Source organism: Cuculus canorus, chromosome 4, assembly GCF_017976375.1.
Source record: "Cuculus canorus isolate bCucCan1 chromosome 4, bCucCan1.pri, whole genome shotgun sequence".
In the NCBI taxonomy this organism is placed as follows: domain Eukaryota; kingdom Metazoa; phylum Chordata; class Aves; order Cuculiformes; family Cuculidae; genus Cuculus; species Cuculus canorus.
This window is the reverse complement of record NC_071404.1, coordinates 45,640,232-45,659,586: the sequence shown is the minus strand read 5'-3', so window position 1 is coordinate 45,659,586 and position 19,355 is coordinate 45,640,232. Positions and strand designations below refer to the sequence as shown.

The following is a 19,355-nucleotide window of genomic DNA, read 5'->3' as shown; positions in this document are numbered from 1 at the left end:
GTTGGTTCCTGGAGTATTAGTTTGAAACAAAAAATTATTTTACTCTTCTGAATGATATAATCACACAAATGTACAACAGATGTAAATGCAATTATTGCTTTTGTGTATAAATATATCTAAGATAGTTCAAGTGAAGAAAGTCAGAAAGCATGTATTTAAAGCTTATTGTTATATGGAGGTTAATTTAAGCTACATGTTCTTCTCAGCATTTTGGGTCTGACATTTGGATTGACATTTATTGACCTCAGAGAACTCAGAGGGATGCAATTTTGTATCACAGAACCTGAGTTGCTATGAATGAACAAGTAGTTTGGAAGTTAATTCTTATTATTGGTGTTTCCTCTCTCAAACCAGAATTACCTTCTTGTCTCTTTTGAATTTAATGCACTATAATTCTGATAAATGCTTGAATATAAATTCTAATTAAATTTTATAATACGCTACACAATATAGTTCTGGCTTCAAAAGAAAACTGGACTGTTTTAGCCTCAGGGTTTTTAATCAATGACAGTCTATAGCATTTGGCCTCAATCTATAATCTGAGCTCAGACAACTAAGACTTTAATTTATCGCAAATGTACAGGATAATCTAAGATCCTACCAAGACTTTATTTTGCATTAATGAAAAACTGCCTATTTGATCAGCAAAACTTGGTCTGCACATGTTAAAGACAGAATAGCTAACTTCTGTTACTTACTGGTTTTACTATGGTTTTACTATGGTTATCTTGATCTTTCATAGGGTTTACTTATATTTTATGATCTTTACAGAAAAACTGAGGATAGAGAAGATTTTGAAAAACTAATCAGCGATCATGCTAATGCAGCAGGTAATGTAAGCTTATTTAATAATAGATATATGTACAATACATAGATTATATGTAAATTACATATGTAAAGTAACATGTACTAAGAAATAATGTCCTTGCTGTAAGGGCTGCAGTGATGCTGACAACACAGAGGCTAAACTGTGATCTCTGTAGTGAATAGTTCAGAAAGTCAAAATATGAGCTAAAGAAACGAGTTTCTCAAGTCAGAGCTGGCATAGAATCATCAGTCCCCAAAACTGACGTCTAGAGGGAGTTGTAATGTATATTCAGTAATAAGTTGCAAGTTTATATTCATGAAAAACTGTTTGATCCTTTTCATCTTCGGAAGGACTATAGCCTGTTGGAAGAGAAGAGCTGTAATTTGCAATATGGAACTCTCTGGCTACATCAGTAATAGTAAATTAACATGATTTACAGGAATTGAATCATGATCTTCTGTACACTTAAACTGTTAGGCTGGTCCTGGCTTACAGTTGACCTGTGGCAGATACCACTTTTCCAAATGATTCCCAGTAACATTTGGGGAGTTGGAACATTCGCAGCAGTGAGTCTGCATGCATCTGTCCTGTCAAAACAAATTTACTAGCAAAGATGTGAGCTGTTCTGTGCCAGTTAGTTTCAGTGCCCTGGAATATTCCTGGGGTCATGTAATTTTTTTGATCAGGCATAGTACTTACAGTTGCATGTGTCTTACTTTCTATTTTTATTTTAAATGTTTTAATTCTGATTTTATTTATATTTCGTATGTGTGTATATATATATACTAAGCTAAAAGAATTGGGTTATATCATGTGCCAAAATGTGCATTTAATCTGTCTACATCTCTACAAAGAAGACTGTGTTTTGGATCTTTCCAAACTATAACCTATTGTCTCCGTTTTCCAGACACCATGAGTATGTTTTTGGTTACAGCAGGACTCCTAAATGAGAGGGCCCTCAGGTGTCAGTGCTGGATCAGGAAAGGATATTGCTAATTTGATTTGGTCTAGCATGAAGAAAAGTGGAGGTTAGCCTGACATTCAACATGATGAGTGCAGTTCTGACTAAAATGTGGTTTCATGCAGGTGTTTCTGTGGAGTCTCTACGGGAATCTCTTGGAGAAGAGCTGTTCAAAATATGCTATGAAGAGGATGAACACATATTAGGGGTTATTGGAGGAACCCTTAAAGACTTCTTGAACAGTTTCACTACACTGCTGAAACAGAGTGGCCACAGCCAAGAAGCGGGAAAAAAAGACAGACTTGAAGATGCCTCCATATTATGCTTGGAGAAAGATCAGGACTTCTTAAATGTATATTATTTCTTTCCTAAGAAAATCACGAGTCTTATTCTATCTGGTATTATTAAAGCAGCAGCTCATATTTTGTATGAAACTGAGGTGGAAGTGATGCTCATGCCTCCTTGTTTCCATAATGACTGCACTGAGTTTGCTAATCAGCCTTATTTGCTGTACTCTATACAAGTAAAAAGTGCAAAACCTTCCTTATCTCCATGTAAACCACAGTCTTCACTTGTGATTCCTGCCTCTATGTTCTGTAAGACTTTCCCATTTCATTTTATGTTTGACAAGGATATGTCAGTTCTTCAAATTGGAAATGGGATAAGAAGACTTTTGACCAGGAGAGAATTTCAAGCTAAGCCAAATTTTGAAGAGTATTTTGAAATTCTTACCCCCAAAGTAAGCTGCACTTTTAGTGGAATAATGACGATGCTAAATATGCAATTTACTGTACGAGTCAGAAGATGGGATAATACTGATATGAAATCATCCATGGTAAGAGATTTTTCCTAACCATTGTGTCTATGATCAGTTTGTTTTCTTAAAGTGCATCTAATACAACTGAATAATGAGGGCACTCTAGCGTTATTCAGATTCTGAAGCAAATATTCAGTCAACATTGTGCTCTAGGACTTTTACACAAGTAAAATCTGACTGTTAACTTTATTCTGTTTAAAAAAAAATATTACTGCTGTAAACTCAGTAAGTTGAGACAAAGCCAGTGACGTTCCATGGTGCTGAGAATAAGGGCATCTCCAATACAAGGACAGGGGCGGGGAAAGCTTTAACAATGTGCCCCTCAGTCATCTAGAAAACAACAACTCTAGGACTTGGGGAAAGAAGTAAACATTTCCTGTGCACTTTTCAGACTTTGGTATCTTTGATATTTTGTTGTCTTTGATATTCTGATGTTTTCATCACATGCAGTTGCCAAAGGTCCCGGTTCATTTCAGCTTATGGTATTACTTACTGACTTTGCTGAGTCCGTAGCACATGATCTGTCCCAGTAAAAAACATTGAATATTCAATGACTGCTTTTATTCATCATGAGCCACAGCTGAATTCCAGCTTATCTACACCTGAGGCACTCCACAATGAATTACCGGTTTAAATACAACAATCCAAGAAGTTAAATGAAGAACAGTAAAAAAAAAGCTTTCACCCAGTTATTAATGAAGTGTGAAAAAATGCAGCACTGATTATCTACTTCATCTCAGGTGAAGGCAACAGTTTAATGATTACAGGGGGTAGCAGACTCTCCTTTGCTTCTTTTTATACTTACATAGGCAAATATCTATTAGCAAGTAACAGGTTTTCTTCAAAAAATAGTCTTTCAAAGCAATTTCAGACAGAAATCTGGAACACCTTGCATGTTACACAATTGAATACAGAAGGGACATAAAAACACTTCACACAAAATAGTTTGCTTTTTTAGATCATTAAAATGTTTTTTGCCATTTATGCAGTTAATTTTAAATTGCAGTGAGTACCGAACATCCTATGATAAAATTGAGGCAGGTTTTCTCACTTTATTTTACAATGAACTAGTGTTACTAGCAGAAATTCATAGGCCACTGTAGTCAGTAGCGTTTTATCAATAGACAAAAATGCACGAAAATTCTTCTTTTTGTTTTCTTTTTCTTCCTAAGCTAAAACTGATACTGATACTCAAACATAATTAGGTGTTTATCCTTAAGTTGTGATTTAACTCTTGCACTGGAAGGCTAAGCAAAATAAACGTATTTGATGACTCTGTGATTTAGTACCCTGTGTTTTCTCTTAAGGAGCTACATGAAAATGTAAGGACTATGGACCAGTCTGATTTCCTGCATTTCAGCAAAATCTGTTTTCCTCTGAAACGTCTTGCTTCTAAACCGTTGCCATGCATGTTTTGCATGAATTCTTGTTTCTTTAACTGTTTTAGGTGATGGATCTCAAAGGCCAAATGATCTATATTTTTGAATCCAGTGCCATCCTGTTCTTGGGATCTCCTTGTGTGGATAGACTAGAAGATTTTACGGGACGTGGATTGTACCTCTCAGATATCCCCATTCATAATGCATTGAGAGATGTTGTTCTGATAGGAGAGCAGGCCAGAGCTCAAGATGGACTGAAGAAGAGGTTAGGAAAGTTAAAAGCAACTCTTGAACAGGCCCACCAAGCGCTTGAAGAAGAAAAGAAGAAGACCGTAGATCTTCTGTTTTCAATTTTTCCTGGAGAGGTTGCTCAGCAGCTGTGGCAGGGACAAGTTGTGCAAGCCAAGAAATTTAATAACGTCACAATGCTTTTCTCTGACATTGTTGGATTCACTGCCATCTGTTCCCAATGCTCACCTATGCAGGTTATCACCATGCTTAACGAGCTTTATACTCGCTTTGATTACCAGTGTGGAGAGCTAGATGTATACAAGGTACACAATTTATTGCATTTTTATTAAGTTCTGGGGCAAGAAAGGAAATTACAACTAAATGAAATAGAGGATAATAGAAGTCCAAAAGTTAATTTGACCTAAACCTTCATTATAAGAAAGATATATTAAGATAAATTGCAAAACGAAAATATCAAGAGGGAAGTCTGTCAAAACTTAAGAGCCAATTTTAAAAATCTATTTCAGTGACAGTGCTGTGCATCTGGAGTAGATATGTGTTTGATGTAGCAATGGGTGCCTGACAGCAGGTGAGCAAGGAAGAGTATTTTCGCATCATGCCCAGCAATAAATACAAGTTGTGCATTTTTTCCTTTTGAATGATGCTGCAGGATTTGCCCAGGACTTAAGTAATTTAGCAGGGCAAATAAGATTCAGTCAATATGTAAGTACAATTTGTACTTACATAAGTAAGCCACAGACTACTATTCTTTTATATGTCAAGCAATCTAACAGTAAAGAACAAATCTGCCTATTTTAGGTTGAGACTATTGGAGATGCCTACTGTGTCGCTGGAGGTTTACACAAAGAAAGTGAAACACATGCTGTTCAAATAGCATTGATGGCCCTGAAGATGATGGAGCTGTCAGATGAGGTGGTGTCTCCACATGGAGAGCCTATCAAGGTCATATATTTTATTGTATTTTATGTGGTTAAAGTGGGCATTTTTGTTTGTTTAAATCTGTTAATTTGTTAATTTTACATCATTGCATTAACTCAGACAAGCTGAGGAATCAAGAATGTACGGCTGGAGAAGTTTCTTGTTCTTTCTATTTCTATGAATGAGAGTTTTGTGGAGAGGTAAAGATGAAACGGAGATCTGAAAATCAACCTAAAAGACTTAAATGCAGTGGAATCAATAGGTGCATGCTGCGATGCTGCAGTTTTTGTCTCAGTAGAAATCAATTTGTCAGTAGTGTGGAATATTCTGTTATTGATTTTTAATGAGACTAATCCTCTCTCAAAATTAGACCCAATGAGAATATCTCATTGAATTCACGTTCATGGCTGCCAATGATCTTAGCCCTGGCTGATGAAAGAAAATGTGAACTGAAAACTGAACCTCTAGTAGCTAAATCCTTCTGTAGGCATATTTAAATCTGCTTGGGTTTGTCTACGTTTCCGCTCTTGTCTTGCTATATTTTCCATGCAAAAAGCCACATGTTGTTCTGATTAGATGGAGCCTTGGGCAGCCTGATCTGGTGGGATGTGTCCCTGCCCATCATAGTGGGGTTGGAAATGCATCATCTTTGAGGTCCCTTCCGACCCAAACGATTCTATGATCTGAAGTTTTTTGAGATAACGGGTATAGATATGAATAATCAAAGATGGTCTGGTTGCATTAATCCACACATTTTTAAAGGATGCTGTTACTCTTCTTGCTTTACAGTCACTGAACCACTACCATAAGATAACGGTGTTAATGCTGTCAAAGCAACTGTTAGATTCACTGTTAAGTTATATTTATGGCTTCCTTTCAATGAGGACATACACATCTACTGAATTTTTCATGTAGGTTTGCCTCTGACTGAGAAAAAAAAAGAAAGGCCCAAGTGTATGACAAATGATGTGGACTTTCTGCCAAGTTCAACCATCCTGGAATGGGGTCCTATTATTTTTAATATGGGCGTCTCAGTTCATTATGTCTTTCATTTGAACATTTTTAACATTTATCTATTTATTTGCTCCTTTAGAAAACTTTAGGCTTCTTTGATTTTAGATTAAGGAATTATTTATATTCTAAGACAAAAATAACCCAGTTATTAAGAGGATTACATGCTCCACATTTATCATAGAGATCAGTATTAGTTTATAAATAAACATCATTCTCTTTGTATTTCACAGTATCAAATTAAATTATGCTTAAAAAATCAGGAAACATCTTGACAATATTATTACATGCTTATAATTTCCACACAAGTGCAAACTCTATAATTTTGAATGAGGAATGCTATTACATTTTAAAAAGCAATTTTAAGATGGGGAGGAAAAAAATGCATTGTATAGGCACCTACTGGAAGCCTCTCAGAAAAAAAAAAAGAATATTTTTAAAGAAAGTATGCATCTATTGTAATGAAATGCTTCATGAAAGCATTGTCTCTTTTGCCAAGCAACAAAAACATCACACAGTCTACTGTTATTTTATATATAAATTGTTAGACAGAAAGGCGTGACTGCAAACCAGTTATCTTTAAATCAGCCTTCTATATCAATGTACGTATTTCAGCCATCTTTGCTGTGTAAGCAGATTTTCTTTTGTTGCAAGCTTTTCTGCTTTTCCACTCAAAATCAGAAATTGTGACTTCTTCATGATCTCTAGATATTTAGAGTAGCACACACAGTAGATGTACAAGCTTCCCAACATCACGCCATTAATGTGTAAGAGTGCTACTCTGAAACAAGCCTGTCTACATATGTATAATGCACATAAAAGAAAGAACACATCTCAAAGTAAACCTAAAAAAATCAAGAGAGAATACAGCACCAGCTCAGCAACCTCAAAAATCTGAGTGTGAGGTACAATGAAGACATATCAAAACATGTCAACTTCTGAAAGATTGGATCAATTATGGAAATTCTGTACTCTGTGCTTGGGATTTGTTCTGTGTGTGACCCTGTCAATAGAGATCAATTGGAACTACAGCATATATGTGTTGTCTTTTCTGTTCCTAAGACTTGTCTTCTGACCTTGACAGCAAGTGCTATCATTAGTGGTCACCAGACTAACAACTTTGGGTCATGTAGTTCCTGCCAGGAAAGTAGTCAAATGTCATAGTAACTTGTGATGTCTCTAGATGAGTTTACTGCCACAAGAGATCAGCGTTATCACAGTCATATCAGAGGAAGTATTACTTAAGATAACTGCAAAGCAAGCTAAGCGTCAGCTAGTTTCTTCTCTATGAGCAGTGACGACCAGTATATGGACATTTTAGGGAGACTGTACTAACTCAATTTATATTAGTAGCTCATTATTACTTTCTGTTTAATAGAGGAAGAATTCATAAAACTGACTTTAACAATTTAGTTTAACATTATAATATTTTGTGTCTTCTATTTAAAGATGCGCATCGGTCTTCATTCTGGATCTGTCTTTGCTGGAGTTGTTGGGGTTAAAATGCCTCGTTATTGCCTCTTTGGAAACAACGTAACCCTTGCCAATAAGTTTGAATCTTGCAGTATACCTAGGAAAATAAATGTCAGCCCAACAACTCACAGGTACAGTGCTTCATATCTGTAAATTGTCCACTTGAAGTAGATACTGTAATAGTTCATTATCTTGTTCTTTTCTTTTCCCCTGTGAAATACTGCTGTTTTGTTTCCTTTTTTTTATCTAACTGCTCATGAATACACCATGATTATTTTTAGTCGGAACGCAACCAGTAGCAACTAGGAAAAGGGTGAAAGGGAACAGCCAATATTTATTTTTCAGATGTTACATTTTAAATAAATGGACTGTCTGGGCATATTTTGCTTCCTACCCTGCAGCTGTATACCTCTTGCTTTCTTTTTTTTTTCCTTCTTTCTTGTAGTTGGCTCCTCTTTGAGCTATGTGGCTTTCAGTGTGAACTGCACACCGGTCTGGCTGCAGGTGCCCTTGAAATTAACAACCTAACTGAGGAATTGTTAAGCATCATCCTACACATCTTCATTCACTTTTGGTTAGGGAAGATGAATGAATAGCTTCCAATGAATCAACCATGCCTGTGTTAGCTTATACAGGCCTTGATCCCAACTCAGTTTGAACCTTTTGGTATGGAACTTAGGCTGTATTATTTATTCACTCAGAACAGACATTTCTAGTAATGTGTGCTATGTGATTATGCAGACAGGTAGCAGGCTTTACAGTGGTAAATACAGCATCTTTCCTTTGTCCTCCCAACCTAATACTCCCTTTGTAGTATATGTTTAACTTACCTTAAAAATTACATTGCATCACGTTCATGGCCAAGTAGTAGTGTCTTACAGGTGCCCAGTGAAATAATAGGAAATTGTTTTGAATTCAATGGTAACAGCAGTTTACATCTGAACTCCAGGTCCAGGTCTTAATTTTATGCCACTGAGCTGATAGAGTCAATTGTCTCTTCTTCAGTTAAAATAAGCAGAAATAGGGATTTAAATTATTTTTTTCCTTTTAAAGGAAGCTCTGCTGCCCTCAATGTAGCCTGGAGAGCCAGTTGTTCCTACTCAGCTTGAACCTAGTGCTGCATAACCAATAATGCCTGTGGCAATAATGCCAAAGTGGCAAGATCTTGTGACCAATATCAGACAGAGAATTTGGTACAGGATCCTGACATGCCCTGCGGCATGTGCTGTGTGACTTACAGGGTACCAAGGTTTAGATTATCTCATATAAGTGATTTAGATAAAAGTAGCACAGTAACACAGCAAGTCACCTTTTCGATCCTGCACTCTGAACAAATACAGAGATAGCATTATCATCGCCAGACTTTGTGTATGCCAGAAGAACAGTGCTGGCCAACAGTGATTTTACTTCCATATCCACATGGAAAATAATTTTGAATTACACTGGCTGCAATCATTTCTTAAGACCATTAGACACTTCATCCACACAATACTTGCGTATTCCTTGTGGCATAAGTAGGTTTCTGCATGGCTGTGTATTCATCTCAAGAGAATATTTGAAATGAATATATTGTTGAAAAAAAAAAAAGATAATTAGTTCCCTGAGTGCCTAGAAAGTAGGCATTTTGGTTAAAGATGTTTGGTTAAAACTGTTGTTATTATTGTTGTGGTGTGTTTGTTTTTTTCCCCAAGTCAATGATGTGTTAACCTCCTTTTTAGTGTTTTTTTTTTCTTTTTGATTCCTACACCAGTTCTAAATATACTGATAAAATTATGACACCTTTCACAATTCCTCTATATTGCAATAATTGTTTGAAAGCTGAGATACCTGTCATCACTATTTATCCCTATAGACCAGCAATGTGTGTTTCAGACATAGACCACTGGGTTTAGCGGATCCAGGTGTGAAAAAGCAAAATTATAAGAATTGGTAAGAGGATCTGAATAGTTTAGTAACAAGCTTTTCAGTATTTCCTTAGCTGAAACATTTTTAATTAGATTCTGCCCTGCCACATTCTGCCCTGCCATACATGAAAAATTATTGAATGACTGCACTTTTAGTAACAATTAGTGACTGAATAATTTTTAATCAAGACATTTCATTTTTGTTCTAGGTTGTTAAAGGAAGATCCAGGTTTTGTGTTCACACCTCGCTCAAGAGAAGAACTTCCACCAAATTTTCCCAGTGATATTCCTGGAATTTGCTATTTTCTGGACGCTTATACTGAAGGAACAAACTCACAGACTTGGTTTCAAAAGAGAGATTTGGAAGATAGTAATGCAAATTTTTTGGGTGAGGAAACAGGAATAGACTAAATTGCACATTCACAATGTAATAAATTTATAAATATTTGGATTTTTTTGTATAAATTGAATTTTTTTTAGAATGTATTAAACATGGAAGCACTTTAGATTGTTAACACCTGAAAGCCAGTATTAAAATTTCAGGAAGTATGTCACTGACTACTTTTTACTCTTCCTTTGCATAAGGAACATAGTCACTAAAATAATAGTGCAAGTTCACTGTTGAAAATGCTACTAAAAACTACATTTTCTCTGTGGTAATTTGTAAGTGCTACGTAACAACTTTCTCAGTTCTCTCTGTGCTGACAATTCTAGATGTATCGTACATGCAGTGTGTCAGGAAATGTAGTGTGCAAGTGATGCAGCCACATGCAGTGTTATGAGCTGGTGCTTATCAATGACTATTAAAACATATTTTCTTAGTGATGTCATAAGAAAATCTCCATTAAAATATTGTCATTGCTATCACATACTTCTTTCAGTGCATTGTTGGGGCCCTGTCCTAAGAGCTGCTGACCATCTTCTACCACTGACTGGAGTCAATGTGTAGAGGGTGCTCAGCATCTTCTGGATCAGGCTGCTAATTGTAGCTAATACATATATATTTAGAGGAGTTTGCTGCTTACTGTTTCATGAACTGTATTTTCTGTATAAAATGAATATAGATTAAAGCACTGTGTAATCACATACTAAAGTGTCTGTAATCATGAAATAATAGTTTAGTTCTTGGGGTTTTTAAAATACTTTACAAAAAATAATATCTACTTGCTATTATGTATTAGAGCAATAAATGTGGAGGTTTTGTTGTCATTTAAATTCAAATTTTTTAAAAGAAGTGTAATAAAACATGCTTTGGAGTCTTTGCTTAGAAAGGAAGTTCGGGTCAGACTGTATAAAATGGAACAGAAGTATACCAGTTTAAAGCTATGATCCTTATTCAAGGACAGCATGTTATGATTTGTTATTGAACTACCTATGGTGTGCTCACTTTAGAGTTGCCAGCAGAATCTACAGGTGAACAAAAATGCTTTAAAACATATGAACTCATATATGAAGTATTAATATTACTAGAGTACAAGCTTTTCTGTTGTGGATTGTGGAACATGAGTGGAGAACTCTCAGGGATCTGCCTCTAGAACTGGCAGAACAAGAGCTAGTTACGAATCCTGAGTTTAGGACTCTGCCTCTCTAACTAGTAGATCCATCTGCACAGAAATTGCTCTGTGCTGCACAGTTTGATCCCAACAACAGGATGGACAACGTCATTGCTTACACACATACAAATATTTCCAGTAGTATCAGATATTATTGTTATTATTATTATTACCTCTTAAGCTCTTGAGTTTTAGCATAACAAGCCATAAAAGTCTTCCTTCAAGCTACTTGCCACTGAATCAGATTTTGCTCTCTGAATATTTTCTGGGAGCAATTACATTAGACTAAGGTGCCATTCTGTTCATACTCTGAACTTCACTGATGCATTCTGAAGCTCAGTGCAGTGTTTTATCTTACTGTCTTGCAGCAGAAACTCATACAGAATTTGTACCATTAGAGCCTTGAGAAAAGTCCTTAGAAGTTACTAGCACCAAGAGTATATTAAAAGCATATTTTAATTCAGATTTGCTGTAAGCATTTGGACAAAACTTGAAACATTGAATCCTGCTAGTGCTTGAGGTCTCCCCTATCCATCCAAGATGCACAGAAACTATAATTCTGTGACACACAAAATGGAACCTGAGAGTCTATGTATTATAGATATGCACACATCTCTTTCTCATATGCGCCATATATATACAAACACATGCACAAGAACACATTTGTTACATTTTAATAGCAGTGTTTCAAGGAAACAAGAATTATGCGGTACTTGGCAACTGATCTTTGAAGTATTATTTTGGTCAGAAAATTTTATTCTATTGACATAAATACCCAGAGCTTAGTAGCAGTCACATGTGGGTGCTCCTGGTTTTCAAAATGTGAGAGTATTTGACTACTGACTTTTCAGTAGGGTCATAATATTAAGCCAGTAATGACTGAAGTCAGAAGGAATCTATCGATCCATGTCATCTGTTGAATGTTAGCAAAAATTTGGGCTTTTAAATAATAAGGACTTCTTTCTTTGTGTCTCCCAAATGGAATGGGCTCTTAGGAGTGAATCTCCTTTTGTCCCTTAGAAGGATCTGTTTGTTGCTGGACTGGGTGATGGCCATTCTCAAAGCCAGATTTCATATAAATCTGTCATTTGGGAGAATGTTCATCTTGGCAGTTCCTGACACCTTCCTAAGTGTCTCTCTTTAAAGTAAAATTTGCCCTTGGCCAAAGTTCTTATTACAGCTGAAATTAATCTCCCAACATTATTTTTTATAACTCTTCTCTTTTTTAATACACCCTAGGCTACATTACCAGCCGGAGTAGAATTGCTTTTTATTTCACTAACTTTTTTTCTGAAAAGTTCAAACATTCCCATGTCAACTTCAGCCTTAGTTCAGAGATGAATCCTGACAAGGTCCTCAAGTGTGCACATAGAGCAATATACTGGTATCTCAGTGAAGTACATAGGATTTAGGCAGGTATTAAGACAATGATTCAAGAAAGTGTTTTAAAATGTATTTTTGTTCAGCCCTGTTCTGCAAAAGGCCACACAAGTCTATGCTTAGCTTTAAGTATAACAAGAATTCAGGTCTTGTTGAAGTTGTTCCTCTGTTTAAGATTTTTGATGAATTAATATGTATTTAATGAAAGGGCAGCTATTTTTAACTAATCTTTTCACTTAGATCTTAAACGTTCCTTTCACGTTTTAACTAATCTTTTAAATTAAAGGCAGTGGGAAAAAAGGAAACAGATAAAGCCAATAAGCAAATGGTTGAGATAAACAAAAGGAAGGCAATTTAACTGATACAATATCGCGAGATTTTGCAAAGAAATAAAAGAATTGTTTTTAAGCTGATGCTTTGTATATATGTTATATGATATCGTTAAAGTCTGCAGAGACTACGCAATGCTATTCGTATAAATATCTTATTATTACGTCCAGAAACAGCTTCATTATTATGTGAATTTTTATTTTATTAGCTCATGAAGATTCTATGAGGCTGATTCCTGTTTACATTTACACTGTGTGATGGAAGATACATTTTTATCACATCGCAGTTTCTTTGCCAAAGAAGTGTAAATGGCCCTTGAAATAAATAAAGTGGGTCTTTTGGATCTTAACAGTGAGATAGCTGAAGTAAAAGCTATAGCAAAAGAATTCAGCTAATTTTATTTCATTCAGGCAAGACCTGATAAGATTGCAAGGAGATGTTGGAAAAAATCACTGCTGGTTTTAGAGGAAGTGCAATCAATGTGGAGTTGATGTTTTCTTTCTCCCTGAATTACTGTGCAAAACCAAAGCAAAAACACTACCGTGCAAAAACAAAGATAGAATTCAGACCTTCCCCCAAATCAGTTTATTTCTCCCATCGCTTTCTTTTGCATTCTCTGCAGAAGCAGCTACAACAGATAGTACAGGAGGCACAATCAGTATTTCCAGCTGAAAGCCATCAGAATTAAGGGGAAATTCTCTTGAATCTTGGCAAGGGGCCCTGTTTTCAAACCCCACCCATCCTATAGCCTCGCAGGCCACTCTAGCTGCTACCATTTTTTATGTGTGCTCATTGTTCTGCAAAAGCAGTGGAAGGGGAGTTTTTGTTTCCTGAAACAGCAGTAATTTTTGTGGCTATTTGCCATACAGTGTTCAAGGCACTGTGTTACTTTCAAAGCCCTGCTCCAGTTTATCAGAAGCCAGCTTGGCAGGAACCAGATTTAACTCGAGGCTGTTTCTGAAATGAAAGCCAGGGCTTTCTTTTCTACCTCTAAAGTCTAGACAGAACAGTGTTTAGACCTCTAAAGCGATCTTTGATGGTATGGCTGCTCACAACTGCATATGGAGAAAATAATCAGATATAAGCTTTGTGGGTTTCCCCCCCCCCCCTTTTATTTCTTAATCCCATTTGCATGAGTTCACTGACAGTCCTTTTCTGCAGAGCAAAAAACTCACTGTCTTGGGTTACTCAGCATTGCTCTTGTACTGAAGCACAAATAAAAGATGGAAAATCATCAATGGTTCTGGTACCTCTGCTACATCCAGATGCAACAATTAAAGATAAGTACTCTCCTGTGCACAAACAGTAGGATCTGAATGTTAAATATGCAGCAGGGCTGGAACATGAAATTGGAGAGCCAGTCAAAGAAATAATAAACTGTAAAAGAATCTAAACCAAAGTAAACAACCTTGTAAAGTTGTGCTTCAGTGGATTTTTTATGCTGACAGTAAATTTGAGCCAGTGGTTTTCTAATATAAATGGAAATGAGCACTTCGATTTACAGACCCTTTATAAGGCTTTCTTTGAAGATCTGTGCTGAAATTGTTTCCTATTTTCTGAGCAGTACAAAGTTACAAATTCTTGTGCCACTACACCAACAAATGCCATGTTTCTATGAGTGTGCTCTACACACACAGCATGTAATGGGAAATAACCTAGAGGAATACATGCAGTAACATCCCAAGGGTGTGAAAAGGGGCTGATTATGTCACAGACGCACTTCCACTTCTCTGATTTTTTCAGCCCAAACAAAATCTGCCAAAGAAGTATCAAGGCAAAGAACGTTCCCAGGGGCTTTAGACTACAAGCCTACGAAAATCAACAGGAGTCTTTCCACTGACTGCAACAGGTATTAGGGAAGATTTGGACATATATTTTGCTTACAAAGGCTTGTAGTGATAGGACTAGGGGCAATGGGTATAAACTGGAGAGGGGCAGATTTAAGCTAGACATAAGGAAGAATTTATTCACCATGAGAGTGGTGAGGCACCGGCACAGATTGCCCAGGGAAGCTGTGGATGCCCCATTCCTGGAAGTGTTCAAGGCCAGACTGTACGGGGCCTTGGGCAGCCTGATCTAGTGGGACGTGTCCCTGCTCACGGCAGGGGAGTTGGAATTAGATGATCTTTAAGGTCCCTTCCAACCCAAACTATTCTGTCCTATGATTCTATGATATTTAACTTGCTCTGTATTGCCAAGATTACATTCCTCTTACAGGAAGATGCAACAGAGCCCACAGACTTTCTAAGATCTACACAGGTTAATGTGTTACAGAACAGCATTGGCATATTGAGGTCTGTGTCAGTCATAGCTTCTCAACACCAGTATTGGAAAATGAATGTAGTGGTACAGTGAAATAGCATATAGTGGTACAGTAGACACAATGATTCTTGCTGAAGTAATCTTACCAGCGGTATTTCTGCACCTGAGAAGTATTATTATGGCAATCCCAAATGTCAAGCCTCAGACCATTATTATATGAAGCAGATAAATAGAAAATACCCATGATTCAGTTTGATGTCAGTAAAGTAACTCCATCTTAAGTAAGTGAAATTCAGCAGTACCATATAAGGCAGCTTTTTCATTTAGGATTACAGTAACAGTATAAACTGTAAAAGCAAAGTCCAAAGTAAAAAATGTAACTTATTAAAATACTTTTATAGTGCTTGTATATTAACACAAACCACATTGATCTGAATGTAGATGTTCTTGGCCAGCTAGTGGTTTTCCCAAAGTTACTGTCTCAGCTGCTGCCCTTTTGTACAGCTTAAAAGGATCCTATGATACTTCTTGCTTTCATAGTTCTCAGTAAGAATTTCCAGATGAAGTTGCCGTCTCAAATCAGGAAAAAACATGTATACCACCACTTAAAAAGTACAGCAGTTGTTTTTCTCCTGTAACCACTGACTGGAACTCTTTTGTCTTTCTGATAGCCACCGCAGGAAACTTCTTCTGAGAAACATGTTTAGAGGGACACAAAGTGAAGCAGCTGCTTTGTAGGATTTAAGTTACAGGCAACACTTTCTAAAAGGTTTATTTCACACCAGCATTCCATCCCATGCACATCCCACTTGTGGCTAGTGCTACAGCTAGCATTGTGCTCCTGAGTACATAAAAGCAGCTGTGCAGCAGGTCAGGAGCTGTACTTAGTGCATGAGAGTCCCCAAATGGGAATAAGACTGTGCGCTGTAGTGAATAAGCTGCAGGCTTTATGAATGTGCATCAGATACAGTCTAAATGGTTATGTGATGTGCTTAAGGCATGTGACCTAACAGTCCTGATACTGACAGGATTGGGCCTTGAAAACATACTCCAGTATTAACAGCTAAGTCTGCCATTTATTTTATCTTGTTGATTTGTAGCCTTTCCTTCAACTGAAACTAAATCTTGCCCAAGACCTACCAGACAGTCTTGATTCAGCAGGCATCTGTAATGGAGGCTGTTCCCTCTCAGCAAATTACTTTATTGAATTCTTTAATCCAGTATCTTGCAGACTTTTAAAAGGGAATTACTGGTATAGAAAACTAAATCAATCATTGTCTGCTTTTACTCTGTCCATGCTGTTTTCACTTCACATTTACAAATGTCACCTCAGATGCTACAACTTCCACTTGTGTAACAACGGCTTAATTGTAAGAAGAGCCTGCAAGTGCAACCTACCAAGCCTGAATCAAATCAGAAGGAAGGCAATTTCACAATTGTCTAAAGCAATTTTAACCTTTGCAGGTATTAGTACTTTTAAAAAAGTGTCACTCAGGTACACAAAATTACCAGGATAATCTACTTTCTGAAAACCATACCCGAAAAGAATTTTATGTAATCTCTCTAGTGTAATTTTATGAGCCTGAAGGTTTACCCTGTATACAGACTGAGCAAATGAATTCCCTTGACGCTTAAGAAGAATAGGGATGTTGTTACCACTGATTTTCAGTCCAGTCTTGTTCCCTGCCTGTGAGCTGTCCTGGCAGGACTTCATTGACATTTTGTACCCTCAAAACTGTTTTATAGGTGTGTGAAGAGGAAGGCTATACAACATTAGAGAATGAAGCTCCCAAGTGTTAACTTAGATCTTGCAGTAGTGTAGATTCAGTAGCCACAAAATGATTACAAACTATGTTTTTGTATTGTAGGATGTGTTTTCCCATTTTCCCAAACCTTCCTTCCTACCAAATAGGAAAAGTAGATTGTGACTAGATGTGCTCAAATCCTAGTTAACTGGTGACAAGCTGACCCCTCCTCAGATACAGGGGAAAAATAGCCTTTTGTCTGGTTATAACATTATGATTTACTACATCATCTCTGTTGTCAGTTTTCTGGAGATTGAAGACATACTCACAGATTTGCATCTCTTCAGTTTTTGTTTGTCTTTCTACACAGCTATGTTCAACCAGCAGTTTGGTTATTTTTTCTAAACATTTTCTTTCCTCCCTTCAAAACCAGCATATTATTTGTATACTTTTAACTGGTTATATTGAAACTTTTGTTCTTGGTCATATTTTTAAAAATCTAGAATTGGTTTTCCCACTAGATTTGGAATGTGTTAAACTAAGTAGAACTGATTATCATGCTTACGTGACTGAAAAGCAGTGTTTCACAGAAACATAGAATAGTTTGGGTTGGAAGGGATCTTAAAGATCACCTAGTTCCAACCCCTCTGCCACCAGACCACCCCATCTCCATCCCACTAGATCAGGCTGATCATCCTTGTAGCTCTCCTCTGGACCTGTTCCAACAGTTCCATATCCTTCTTATGTTGAGGATTCCAGACCTGGACACAATACTCCAGATGAGGTCTCACAAGAGAGGAACAGAGGTGGAAAATCACCTCCCTCGACCTGCTGGCCCCGTTTCTTTTGATGTGGCCAGAACATGGTTGGCCTTCTGAGCTGTGAGCACATGTTGCCGGCTCATGTCAAGCTTCTCAACCAGCACCCCCAAGTCCTTTTCTGCAGGGCTGCTCTCAATCACATCATCCCCCATCCTGTATTGAAACCATGAATAGAATGCATTCAATAACTATCTGTCTCTCCTCTCCCACTCTTGGTTCCTGAGCTATAGGGTTAGTCTTGGGTTTTATTTTTTTTTTTTTTTGTGTGTGTCAGACCTCATATAGTAATATACAATCACAGCATGTAATTTCTGAACTGTCCTATGCACGCTGTCAGCAATCCTCTGCTCAAAAACTCTTGTTGTAAGGGTCATACCTTACTTGGAGAACCTGTAAGAATCCACATGCAGTAGGTTACTGGTCCCAGGTCCTGGGATACAAAAAAAAAATGGAAGCATTTTTGATCCTGAAAAGGCACTGCAAAGGGCACTGACATCAGGGCACACATCGCCCTGCTGAACCACCAGGAACCTGCCAGGTACTTCCATTAATCCTCTCAGTGTCAGGTGAGTCCTAATGACTCCAGCTGGAGAAAAGCATTTGGAAAATCGATGCACAGAAAACTGTAAGTCAGTTGTTTGGAGGGTTCCTTGCTGAGGTGAGCACTGTGGAAAAAACTGAGAGGAATGTATGTATTGACAGCAAGTTCAACATGAGCCATCAGTTTGCCCTGGCAGCCAGAAGAGCCAGCAATGTCCTGGGGTGCATCCAGCACGGCATTGCCGCATCCAGCCAGTCGAGAGAGGTGATTGTCCTGCTCTACTCCACCCTGGTGCAGCCCCATCTTTGAGTACTGTGTGCAGTTTTGGGCACTACAGTATAAAAAGGATCCCAAGCTACTGGAGAGTGTCCAAAGGAGGGTCACAAAGTTGGTGATGGGCATAGACGGGAAGCTGTATGAAGGGGTGGCTCAAGTCACTTAGTCTGTCCAGCCTGGAGGAGACTCAGGAAAGACCTCATCGCGGTCTGAAGCTTCCTCACACGGGAAGGAAGAACAGCAGGCGCTGATCTCTTCTCTCTGGAGACCTACGATAAGACCCGAGGGAACGGCAGGAAGATGTGCCAGGGGAAGTTTACGTTGGATATTAGGAAAACGTTCTGCATCCAGAGGGTGGTAGAGCACTAGAACAGCTCCCCAGGGAAGCAGACACGGTGCAGAGCCTGCCTGACTCTCCCCAGAAAGTGTCACCGGGCACTGGCAGAGGCTGCCCAGGGAGGGGTGGAGTCACCATCCCTGTAAGTATTGAAAAGACGGGTAGACGAGGTGCTCAGGGACGTGGTTTAGTGGCAGATGGGAATGGTTGGACTCGATGATCCAAGAGGTCTTTTCCAAACTAGTGAGTCTATGATTCTGTAACTCTATTCCAGAAGCATTCGGCCAACGCCGTCAGCCCTCCGGTGCTAACGCTGGGGTTGTCCCCTGCAGGGACAAGTTCGGACTCGATGATCCCCGAGGGTCCCTTCCAACTCAGGACATTCGACGCTTTTATTTCCTGATCCCGTCCCTTCTTCCCTCGGCCCGGGGCCACAGCAAGCCCCACAGCCCCCGAGACGGGACAGGACACCCCGAAAGGCTCCCGGGGCAGCTCCCGCCCAGACCCCGTCGCCCGCAGTCCCGCCCCCGCCTCTCATTGGAGGACGGCCCCGCGGTCGCGCTCGCTATTGGCTGCTGCGGCAGCGC

General features: G+C 38.2%; 1 protein-coding gene across 2 annotated transcripts in view; it reads left to right on the top strand.

The window, feature by feature from the left end:
- Positions 1-13,903, top strand: part of GUCY1A1 (guanylate cyclase 1 soluble subunit alpha 1) — a 38,535-nt gene extending 24,632 nt beyond the window's left edge. For both annotated transcript variants that reach the window (XM_054065597.1, XM_054065596.1), the window contains exons 4-9: positions 772-830; positions 1,895-2,604; positions 4,034-4,519; positions 5,016-5,159; positions 7,596-7,750; positions 9,733-13,903. In XM_054065597.1, coding sequence (XP_053921572.1) covers positions 772-830; positions 1,895-2,604; positions 4,034-4,519; positions 5,016-5,159; positions 7,596-7,750; positions 9,733-9,934 — 1,756 coding nt within the window. In that variant the 3' untranslated portion in view covers positions 9,935-13,903. The remainder of the gene's footprint in view (positions 1-771; positions 831-1,894; positions 2,605-4,033; positions 4,520-5,015; positions 5,160-7,595; positions 7,751-9,732) is intronic.
- Positions 13,904-19,355: the final 5,452 nt, after the last annotated feature.